Genomic DNA, 13317 nt, shown 5'->3' with positions numbered 1-13317 from the left:
CTTATTTTTTCACAAAATAATTTACAAGTACCTATGACTACTCTTAAAACATAAGAATTATGTAAACTGAAAATATTATATATTTATTTATGATTATGAAAATGTATTAATTTTTATTTTTTTTTTTAAGGTAACAAGTATACTACTATAGTATACTATATTACAAAAAAAAGATAATTCATAAAAATTAGTAAATAATAAATATTCTTAATCGAAATATTTTACTCGTTGCTTTACTTAAATGTATATAATACACAAACCATACACATTATATTTGTATTATATGCAATACTAAAATGTTACTCAAATTTTATTCTTAATCGAGTTAAAAAAAAGAAAAGAAAAATAGGTCAATAATACACTTCTAATACTTATATACATTCTAGTACTCAGGTTAGGGTCAGTAGTTTATATTCCTATGTTTTATCGTAAGTTTTGTTTCACAGATACATCAATCAATGTCTTTAGTAGAGTATTGTTTTGATTGTTGTCGTTAAGACATTTCACATCATTAGTTGCATTTTAAAAGTACTTAGTTATTTTTTTTTTACAATTAGTATTTATTGTATTATGTAATACATATTGAAATATATTATTGAAGATTTTCTTATAATCTATAAACAATATGAAATGGATTTATAACAAACAACTTTCAGTAGGGGTTCAAAAACAAGGGCTATAAAGGCCATGTCTCACCTTGAACTTTTATAAAATTATTATCCATGTGCTTAAAATGTTACATTAAGTGAAAAACTTGATTTTTTTTTCATAAAACATACATTTATAACTTTAATTATTTTTGTTCGATCAGAGAAAAAATATATTAAGTTTTAAATAGCTATATATATATTTTTTTTTTTAAATCACAATATAATCTTTATACTAGGTTATGTTATCATATGATATAATAAAATAAGAGTTTAGGTATAAAATAAGGTATTTTAAATACGATATTAATATATATGGTATATTCAAAATATCTCAATATTTTACTTCAACTACGTAAAAGAATAGTTTTGTATTACTATATTTTAGTTGCAGTTTAAAACAAAATTACATGTACATTATAAAGGTTTAAATAAAATAATTTTGAAAATTATATAATAGTAATAATATATTGTTATTTTCTTGATAATATTTGTTTTATAATTTAATTTAAAAAAATGTTCTACCTACGTAACTATAAAATCACGCCAAGGAAGTTTATTAAATATGCAGTGACGATATAACTAAGTGAAATAAATTAACGACAATCGCAGTCACTAATTAATTTTATCAACTTTAATTTGTATAGCATTACGCATTGAAACCACCACATGGCCATCATAACCCAAATGCAACACATATTTTTCTAATCATTAAGAATAATAATAATAGTATATATTTATTACCTATTTATTGAATCATCAATAATCACAATATTAATAAGTACAAAGCATATAAATTGAAAATAAATGTTCAATACATAAATATTACCTATATTATATTGTGTTAAAGATTTAAATTATTAAAAAAATTATTTGACCTATATAAAATAAATAATAATATATTTTATATAAGATAAACAATTATCAAAGATTAGAAACATTTTATTTTTATTATTTATAAAATATATCTATCCATGAGCCACAAAATCTAAAGATCAATAACTGCATGTGGTCCGGGGACAGTAGGATTTTGAGGTTATAAAATAATAGAATTTTTGACTTGTACCGAATCGGTTCTTATCTAACAAATATATTTAATTAAAGTGAGTTGATAACCTATGTAACTTAACTTGTATAATTAAAATTATATTTGAAGAGAGTTTGCTTCAAATTATTATAATCGTAAAAATCTTAAATTTTTAATTATTACCTAATTATTATTATTAAAATTATTTTTATAAATAATAATTCATATTCGTATGTAAATAATGTCCAGTTGACTTCTGTTTCAACGCTCAGTAATAGCTAATACACATTCTTAACTATGCCTACTTTACTTATAAGTTGACAATCCCAAGACTGTAAAAATTGCAAAGTAAATGTGCATACTTAACTGTCTTACCATCATATTGCAAAAACAGGAACTGAATTTGCCAGTAGTTAGTTACGAAGTTAAACGGAAATCAATACAGTTCAATATAGAAAAATACCTTTTTCAAACGCAAACTAAATCGGCTAAATGGAAACCAAATCAACAATAGCAAAATTATTGTTGGTATACAATTGTTAGGTATGTAAGAAAATATCTATGATGATTTCAAATTTAATCCATCAAAAATAAATTATTTCTGCAGTTTGCAAACAAATTTAAATGAGTTTTTTTTATAAGTTATAAGTCTATAACATTGCACATGGCCACCAATAAAAATTAATTTAATATTATGTATAGTGTCATTTTTATTATGAGGTAAGACTTAATAAATCTAATGAAATATCTCAAGTTATTTTTTTTTAGTAAAATAAATATAATAAATAGAAAAATTACAAATTTTAATCCAATAATAAATTGTCTATTTAATTTCGAAAAATTTCTATATGTCTGCTAGTTAAATAATTGCACACTCGTAGTTTAAGAAAGAATAAAAAGCGTTCTTAATGTAAAACAATTCAACTACAAGACACGGTATTTATTCAAAATTATTTTACCGTACAGTTTTTAGATTTTTCTAGAAATATTATGTCAGTTACTTATCAAAAATTCGAATGAAAGAGTTTTTGACTTTGAAATAAAATAATTTTGTAAATTTTAAATTTCCAGATAAAAGTTCTTAGAAAATAAAAATCATGAACACATATACAACCTGTAATCTATTGCATGCTTTTTCACTTCTCCGATTGAATTTTCGTTATTATATATAACATTTTTAATTAAATGTATTTTATTATTTTTATTAAATATAATTTAAATAATTATTCAAAAACTCAGCTGACTACAGTGTAAATCTAATACCTAACCAATACGAGTGCGAAATATTTATTAACTAATTGAATACATAGTAATATTCCCAAAAATATTTAAGTATCCATATTATCCATATAATATGCTTTTAAAATTTAATATATTATCTAATCTGATATTACATGATTTTAAATAAATAATGTACCTATACATATTAAACAGTAAATACTAATATAGTAGGTATATACATACAATATTTTTTTTTGTTTCACGATAATGTGTTTAATTTTTATTTTCTATTGTGTTTTTATGTCAGTAAATGTTTTCTAAAATCAATTATACTGCATGCAAATAAGTATATAAAAATATTTCAACGCACATTGTTAATTTTTATTGGTATATTAAAGGTAAATATATAAAAATAACAAAATTTCCATTTTAATTTAAATTTTTTTGTAATAAATAAATCACAAATAAAATTATAATCTAATCTTAGCGTTTTTAGTCAATATTTCTTAGAATTTAATATAAAAATATACTTCTAGCTATTTCTAGCAATATATTTGTAGTTAAAAATATATCTAATTATTCGGGTAATTTTAAAATAATATTTTCATATTAATTATTTGAAACCATATATGATTAAGTTTGGAAGTGACTCCAAAAACGTGTAAGGTATATAATATAGTTTATATCTATAGTATGCAAAATATATATAAAAACCTTTAGGTCGTTTAAATAATAAAGCTCCGAGGCATTTGAAAAATAAATATTAATTGTATAGTAATTTACTAAAAGGTAAATATTGCTAAAATAAATTATATAATATTTCAATCTCAGATTGATAATATCATATTGAATAATGATGTCGATTGTATCTAACAAGCGTAAAAAAGCCAATTAAGTTATAGTGAGAAAGTGAATAGCGATCATATTATATAATTAGGTATAATATTTAAGTTTATGTGCAGGGGAGATAATAGTAATTGATTGAATACGTAAAAATCATTTCCCCGGTTTTAAAAAACAAGATAACAGTACTGTTTGACATGCGGAAGCTATAAAATATATTTAACTATGCCGTTAGTGAATTAGTCTATGAACGCGTGAACAATGAGGGAAAAAGAAGAGAGATCAGTGACCGACAGTGATATTAAGTGACAAAATCATAATAGGTTAACATTACATTTAAAAAAAAAAAAAAAAAATATCTGGTAAAAAAATGATTTATTATAATAAACGCAAACGTTACATATTTTATTACAAACAAATTAAAATTTAATTACCTATATTATGCGATAAGTTAAAATTTATAATTATACTGAGTGGCCGCTTTAACAAAAAGCACTAACTATTTCAAAAAGTATTTATGTTTTTGAAAAAAAATTACATAATTTTAAGTCATAAAAATGCAATATTTTAGAAGCAAAATATTTTTTATTTTTTATCATTTTTTAAGTTTTATTACTTTTTGAACGACAACATTCATATTTAATTTTATATTTTGAAGTAGAATATTTTTTTATATGTTAGCATAATATGTGTTAACTGTTAAAAGAATTATCCTGTATAAATTATGAAATACAGTTATGTAAAAATATATTATAGTTACAGGATTTAATTTTTGTCTACAGTACCTACGTTTTACTCTAATAATTACATTGTAGAATAATATGTTTATTTAAATAAAGTGAAATAAATACCAAGATATCGTTTATTTGACGAAAACACGTGGCCACGAATCAGATTAAGGCGTATAAGTATTTTACTACTATTAATATGTAAATAATTAAATTAATTTAATGTTTATAAGAATAATAATATGCAAAATGTACGTCCACTGTCTATATGACTGTTATGGCTGTGTACGGTGGTTTAAAGGGAATCAAAATTTACATACATAAACTGTACCTAACCTAACCTATAAATTATATATTTTTTTCTTTAAGATTACCAAAATATAATGCCGTGAATATAACTATGGGAATAAATATCGATTACGATGATAAATTATCTGAATTTTCCTGTCAACTTGTTTCAAGTCATTGCGTATGCAGTCGTGTTTCTTAACTGATAAGACCAGTTATTATAACTTATATTGATTTAGACGATTAAGCATTTACTTTTATTTTACACGGGCCATGAACAACTTCCCCTTCTTAAGTTCAACATAATTTAATATAATATCCATAACATAATACTAACGCGAGATAAAATAAAACTTATGTTTTATAAAAAAAAATCCACTTAATAAGTTATATAGTACACGAATAAAATAAATGGTGTAGTGAACAACGTGGATCAATTTGTCAAATAAAACACATCATTGTAGTCACTTATCAGCTACACGCGGCGTGATCCTCAAAACGAAATTATTTTCACAAAATCGGTGTTTGTATATTTTTTCAGACTGTAATACCAATATAATATAGGGAATAAAGCTGTTTCTAGAATAATAATATTATATTATGTTAGGTACGCAGGTACGCTTAACTACCAATAAAAGTAGTGTTGTCAAATTACGTGGTTGAATAGAATTTTGGCTAAGTATAAGACTATAGATACTATAGTATCAATATTATAATATAACACTTAGAATATTTCAGTTTTTTTATTTTATCATTAACACGTAAAATTTAAAGGTTAGAGTTAAATGACAATTTTTTTAAGAAAAGAAAATATACATTTTAACTATGCTAAAACCTGTTTTTTTTATTGAAAAGCGTATTTCAATAATTCATATTTATTTTTTTTATAATTTTATGTAATTATAACCTATAAATTATAATTATATAAATACAATTTTTAATTAATATTTTATGTTTTTATAGTCATCAATAATAATATAAACTCGTTACAAGTTTATATAGTAATAATTTATAATACTTTAATTATATTTGAATTATAGGACATATTGTATAACAATGCACATGTCATATTCACAATTTACAATTTATAACATATTTAATTATGTTGTTTGACAATATTAATAAACAATGAGGACAGTTAAATATTTCAATTTCCAACGAATATTCATTATTTTCAACTATACAATATAATAAAATAAAATAAAAATTGTTATTCCACGATATTTTTACATGTTTTTGAAATAATTATAATTTTTTTCAACAAAAACATTACTTTAATTAACAAAATAAATATTTGTAATGAATATAAGAAAGTTATTAAGTGGAAACATTTTTAAAAATTATTTTTTCCTTAATTAATGTGAATAAATCGAAGCATGTCACATAGTCAATACTCAATATGCTTTTATATCCGTTTTAAAAATGCATAGTATGTGGTATATAGGTACCTGCACTTAACCTTAATTAAAATTAATGTTACAAAACTGCTTATTTGTGACACTAAATAGGTAGCAATTCTGAGTTATACCAGTATTTATACATATTATTTTTCAACTTAAATTTTTAATCGTCAATATTTAATTGTATGTACGTATACCACACAAATTCAATGATAGTTTGAACAGAATATATATTACATAATTATCATTTACACATATTATTCAAAACTATAAAAACTGGAGAAAAAATACAAAACTATATTCACGAGAATTACCATAAATTATTATGAAGTGTTTGCATTTTTTAATATTTAGGTTTCAGACAATTAAGACTACGTATTGAGAAATAAGAACACATCTAACCTATAACGGCATGTAACTATTTCGAGAACACACTAGCTATATGCCTTTAAGTGTAATATATACCTGTACTATAATATATATCGAACGCAAAACAATATAATTACTTAACGATATTATGCCACGGTCCAATTAACGATAAACAATTTTTTTTTATTTATTCATAATGAAATATCATTATGATTCCCACACTGGCCACACTTCAATCGAATATCCGACGACCAATTAAACGAAATGTTGTGCATTATTTATATAAGTACCTATCCATAACGAATCTATTAATATATTTAAAAAAACATATCTACTTTCTATAGCATCATTATAAATTAAATTAATCATTATAAAGGATCTTATTATATAAATTGTATTATTTTAAATTATATTATAAATTAATAACTAATTATTACTATTAATTCCAATGGTATAGCTTTTCATAAGCATAACCATATTTATTCAAAAAATGTATATGTATACACAATCCTGTACAATAATCAACACTGCGACCAGATATTATTCGCAATTTATCAACAATATTTAAAAAACGAAAAAAAAATTAATTTTATTCAAATGGCTTCTTTGACCTTTAACCTAATGATAGAATTATCGGCAATGTGAACCCTTGCACTTGCATACAATGAAATCGATCTAACAGAGCACCGCGGCAATCCCTTATTCTTGTCCCTGAAAGTTGCATAAAATAAAATATTATTCAATGAGCCTTTAAATGTTTACTTCACTAAAAACTTAGAACGTCAATAACATTCATTACTGAACTTTTATTTAAAATTTAAATTTTAAGTTTTTTTTTTTTTAAATTAATAATTAAAAAATATTTTTGTTGGTTAAATCGTTTTCATTAGAGATTCATTAAGACATTTGAAGTAATTTCAAATAAAATAAGTGATTTGATTTGGTTTAAATCATTTATATTGATATAAAATATAACCACTATGGTATGTATTATTAAATTCATAATATTTACTGAAAATTGTTTAAATATATAATTATTCTTCCATATTTCTTGAAACTATTTGAGCGTACGAAGTCTATTATAATTATTGATATTAGTGTTTAAAGGAAATTCGCTGGGGTACGTTTTTAGTAGAAGCAAGAAAAAAACACTTACCGTTATAAATTATATTAAATATATAATTATAATAATAACTACTGTATTATCATATGTATAATACATAAATAAAACAATTTGTTACTCACAAAAGCATAAAACGAGCCAATTTTAGTGTGTTAATAGTGTTAGTCTATGTTAATAAGCATGTTTATTGTTATTATAGTGGTTTAGTTGATAAACTTAATGAAAACTCATGTTATGCCGAATTTTAGTTTAGTAAAAAAATTAGTATCACTTGAAACGCAAAAAAAGACGTTTTTGATTTCATTGAAAAATTATTTTAATATACAGAAAATCCTAACATTAACATTTTTAACAATGAGATTACTACAATTTATATTTAAGTGTTTTGAATTTTAAGTTTTGACTATGGATATTCAATAATAAATTCAAAAAACGCACAGAAAAAATAATTTTAAATGACAAAGGAGAAAATGCGTTTAATATATTCATCGAAAGAAAAATATGTCATTTATAATTACCCTTGGTCACCATAATCGCTAACTATATAGGTATATATTATATATACGTTATAAAATGAATTTGAATCCAAAAATACGTGATTTTCAATTTGTATTACGAATTTATGACGTAATTAGGTAAAAGCCAGATTCCAGGTATGTATATTAAAGGTAATATGTTCGTTGTTCACGATCGCAGCGTCAGCAATGATATTATTGTACTTATACACTCGATAGTAATAACTATACCTATATATTACAAATTTTAATGTTTATTGTAATCTGTAATCGTTATAGCCTATATGGACGAAATCAGGTGTACCGATACACAGTCGGTTAACCACATTTTCTTTGCTATAATGCTCGTAACGTATATTATGTAAAATATAATAGCGTCCTCCGCGGTTTATGGTCTGGCGATCAATCGTGTTACAAATAATATAGTTTGCATTTAAACCAATGCGCACGCGACCGGTATACATGTGTATAATAGTATATAATTCATAATATGTATAATGTTTAGTATCTCTGTGTTTGCCGTATGTTGTATTATTTACCTAGTAGTGGCTAGTACCTACCTACCGACTTCCTGAAAATATAAATTTGGCGCATCATTAATAACATATTTATCTCAGCCGTCAACGTGCATATAATAACAACAATAGGTATGGTATACTAAAATTTTAATAATTTACAATTCAATTTAAAAAATATATTATAACTTATATCTAAGCGTAGTGTAAATGGCCGCGACTAAATTAGCCTATAAAAACAATAAACGCCCTGATTTACCTCTGTACCGTCGACCGACGTTATAAAGAAAGAAATAAGTGGTTTATTACCTATATTATTATATATTCAGCGCTACATGAATGTACGGTTTTACCATATACATATTATATAATTGGTATAATATGCCAATTATATAATAAAATTATAAAAAATACGTAATCTGAGTATAGGTTGAAATATTTCCCTATTTGGTATTTTATTGGATATCAAAAATGATAATATTTTTAAAAAATAGGTGAAAAAGGATTTACTCGATCATCTGGCCACTTTATCCCCTTCCTAACTTACGCCCTCCTCAGAACATTCAACATTTATCCAAGTTACTCGACCATTCCGGGGACAGTGCCTATATTATATATATATACCAGTTCTATATGTCAGTTTTATAAACAAAAGTAATCTAATCATAACGTTCTGGATGATATCGCTCACCTCGAAAATAAATTAAACGTAGTTTGCGGACGCAACGTTACGCAATTCAGAGAACAAATTATGATCGGACATGCAATCATAACAAGCCGACAGCAGTAAATTAAATAAACCGATTTCCTGGATAGGTATTTGGTAAAACGTTATACACATACGTAGTCTTAGTCTTAATCAGAAATCATTATCCAATCACGGGTATGTGATATTATATGGTGTAATTATGTATAAATAGGAAAATCACTTTAATTTTAATATAATATACACCTAGTACTTACATACTGCTATTTATATATTTAGGTACCTATTATATATGTCATATAGCCACTATATAGTCATAATATGTGTACATATACAATATGTAAGTATAGTCATCTCAAAATATAACGAATTTCGAGGGACCGAGAAAAAGTTTGTTAAATCGATAGTTTGTTACAACGATATTCGCATTATACTCGTATATCACGATGTTGTCAAAGGTACGACAGTTTCGTTCGTTATATCGAGATTTTTGGTATAGGTAGTAGATACTGTGCTTCGTTATATTGCGAGTTGACTGTATATTATACAGTACACCGATTTAATGAAAGGTTTTAACTTTAAGAGTCACTTTACTCCTGGTGTGCGTTTTTTAAACACCTACATAAATGTTTAAAAAGATACTTGCCACTTGCGTATTGATGAATAAATACATTATTTAATATGTAACAAACTGTAAATACTATTTAAAATATAAATAATAATAAATACATTGTGATTGTCTTATATAATATCTTACTGAAAATAAAGATATTAAACACTGATGCAATTTCACTTATTAATAGCACAAATCAGTCATTATTATTGTCCAAATAATAGCGATTTCTTAAACAAGATATTTAAAAATCTAATAATGAAGACAAGATGACTCCGATGTATACATAGTACATACTAATGTTTTATACATTTCTATTTGTTTAGATTTAAAAAATTATACAATACAAACCTACAACTATTATTAAGTTGAAACAATTTTGATTTTTTAATAAAATGTACTAAATTATCATCTATTGGTGAGAAAATCGTTATACAACGATGCAATTATATAATTCAGCTTTTAAAAACTTACATCATCAATCACCTACATTTCACGAGGTTTTAGATTTGTGGTTAGGCGCATGTACCCTGGCCGCCAATCGTGATCCTATAACGCGTGGGTGTCCCAATCTCCAACGTCCCGGGTCAGGTACCTACTCACCCGGTCGAAAAATCAAAAAATCCAAATCCGAGCAAAAAAGAAACATCATACATTTGCAATAGACACATGAATAACATTCATAATATAATAAATCTCCGAGACAATCGTAGAAAAACGTTACTGAGATAAATCGTCGTACCAGATGGTACCCAGAAGTACACGTACCAGGGGCGTGAGGTGTTATCTACACACGGTCGCAACATTATAATTATTGCATAAACCATAAATACGCCCGACTAGTAATAACTTCCATAATGTTAACGTTAATAACAGTGCACATAAGTATACGCTGTACGTATACGCCACTTACCCAGAGTGATGGGCAGCTCCCGCCATCTAGTCTTTTTGCCTTTCTTTCCCATTACCACCGGCGACGGCTACAGCACGCTCGGATGACCGTCAGTATTGCTCCTTCGCCGCGGTCGGTTGATCGGTCGCTGTCAGTGGCGTGTCCGCGGCCTGAATTTTCCAGTACAACACTACACACGTACTATCTGCGCGTATGGTACTGTCAAGTTTTCCGTTTCTCGAGTATCGCTCGGTATATTATCCGATCGGGCGTAGCCGTTAGTCTGCAGCAGCAACAGCACAGTACGCTCGCAATGAGACGTCCTCGTTATTGTTGTTATTATTGTTATTTATTAAACGTCTGTTCGGTGGCGGTTGGGATGGACGGCGCGACGCACACGGACGGAACCGCGGTATAGACGACGCACAGCTGTAGCGATGACGGTGGCGGCGGCGGTGATGCGCGAGCGAGTGAGAAAGGCAGAGACGGTGTGCGCGTGCGACGACCGGTACGACTGGCAATCGAGCGGCTCCGAACGGAGAATCGGACGCGATTATCAACGGGAGGAACGCCACTGCTGCCACTGCCGCCGCAGTCGCTGCCATCGTTGTTGACGCCACCGCCAGTCTCGGTAGTCGACAGCGGCACGGCGGAGGGGACGCCCCGGCGGCGGGGGCGGGCGACACGCCACACGGCGCAAACTCATTGCGTGCGGGTCGTCGTCGCGGTTAGCCCCACCGAATAATGGTTTTTGTTTCCTTCTTTAGGAAGCGACCGGTCGTCGAAATGATCTACGTGCGCGGCCAAATATATTCGTAGTTTCACCACCACCCTGCAAAAAAAAAAAAAATAGAAACCGTCAACCCCAACCAACCCCACCACCCGATGATTTTTTTTATCGTACTCGCGTGTTGTTGTTAACGTCGTCGAGGTTAGGCGTATATACACATTATAGATAGGCCTCACTGCCTTGGTTGTGACGAAGTTGTCGGTGTTTCTACGGATTGGAACCAAAGCAATTGTTCACATAAGTCACATTCGTACCTTATCGTTCTGTATGGAATAATATAAATGTAAAGGACTTCCTTTCGGCTTAGTACCTATAAGGCTATAAATAACGTGTTACACCAATGTTATATTGATAAATATTATTGTACTCGTTGGCATTTTGGGTATATCAATCTTATCTAAATTAATGAATACAATACAATATACCCGAACAGAGTATGATCACAGAACGCAATGAATATATTAAGGAAATGCGGGTGGTTAATTGTATACTTGCTGATAATATGATACATTATCATATTATAATCATTGCTCACTGTGCATCGTACAATTTTAATTTTCGATAAAGTAACCAATGATAGCGTGGTTGAAATACGTTCAGTGAATAATTACTATTATCATTAATTCCACTTAATTGATGTCTGGCAAACACATTATTAATTAAGTGAAAAATCATACACGCATATTTTTTTTTTTATCAAACACCTTTATTGCCCAAAATTAAAAATAAAGACGTTTGTTAGTTTTACGTACTTATTAAATCAGATATTGAGTTAATATTGGATTATTTTGAATTTAATTTCGGTTACTTAAAAATAAAGAAAATTATTGTAGCCCAATAATTGATCAACTACATACCAAGAGAAAATTATTGAAAGTAATATACTTATATTTTTAAAAATTATTAAAAATTATTTTTACTTAACGATGTTATCATTTATACAATATTATGGAAATAAAATATCAAATATCAAATAAGAAAAATATAAAGCAAGTATATTGTTTATATTATTCTGGTCTGGTTATGATTTTAAAATGTTTATATAGTATTTAGTATAAACTATATAAATATTTAAGCATCAACAATTAAAAAAGTGAAATTACGCGCTTGGTGTGAGTGGAGAGGGGGCCTGGATGAATAGTAATCCAAGTTTCTTGCACCGCATCACTCATACTTTGTATCATACTTTAAACCACCTGAATTTTTACTACATGTAAAATAAAAACAAAATATGTATATATTGTACATGTTTATTGTTTATAAATAATATATATATTATAGAGGTATATTTCTAGCGATGTATTGAGGGAGGATTAGGTGAGATATAAGATTTCGTTATATGAAAAAATGTGAAGCTATATATAGTATACGACCCAAACTAACAAAAACTAGCGATTAGGAAAAAATATATTTTATCTCTATTCACTATCGTGTTCCGGTGACCATTAATATTGTAAGTTAAACAACTGTGATAAATTATTATTATATTGTAAACCGCCGAAATTTGAGTGTTATAAACACGTAATTTCATTCGTTTGAAGTAAATAGTATTTTTTTGTAAAATACATTTTAATAAAGGGTCACAGGTTCGATAAAATATAAATCCCCAAATAGGGTAGAATACTAGAATGTGATTATTT

General features: G+C 27.0%; 1 protein-coding gene across 2 annotated transcripts in view; it reads right to left on the bottom strand.

Moving 5' to 3' along the window:
• Positions 1–11477, bottom strand: part of LOC132923375 (uncharacterized) — a 35354-nt gene extending 23877 nt beyond the window's left edge. For both annotated transcript variants that reach the window (XM_060987344.1, XM_060987345.1), the window contains exon 1: positions 10909–11477. In XM_060987344.1, coding sequence (XP_060843327.1) covers positions 10909–10960 — 52 coding nt within the window. In that variant the 5' untranslated portion in view covers positions 10961–11477. The remainder of the gene's footprint in view (positions 1–10908) is intronic.
• Positions 11478–13317: the final 1840 nt, after the last annotated feature.

This window comes from Rhopalosiphum padi, chromosome 2, assembly GCF_020882245.1.
Source record: "Rhopalosiphum padi isolate XX-2018 chromosome 2, ASM2088224v1, whole genome shotgun sequence".
Lineage (NCBI taxonomy): Eukaryota > Metazoa > Arthropoda > Insecta > Hemiptera > Aphididae > Rhopalosiphum > Rhopalosiphum padi.
This window is presented reverse-complemented; position numbering and strand designations above follow the sequence as displayed.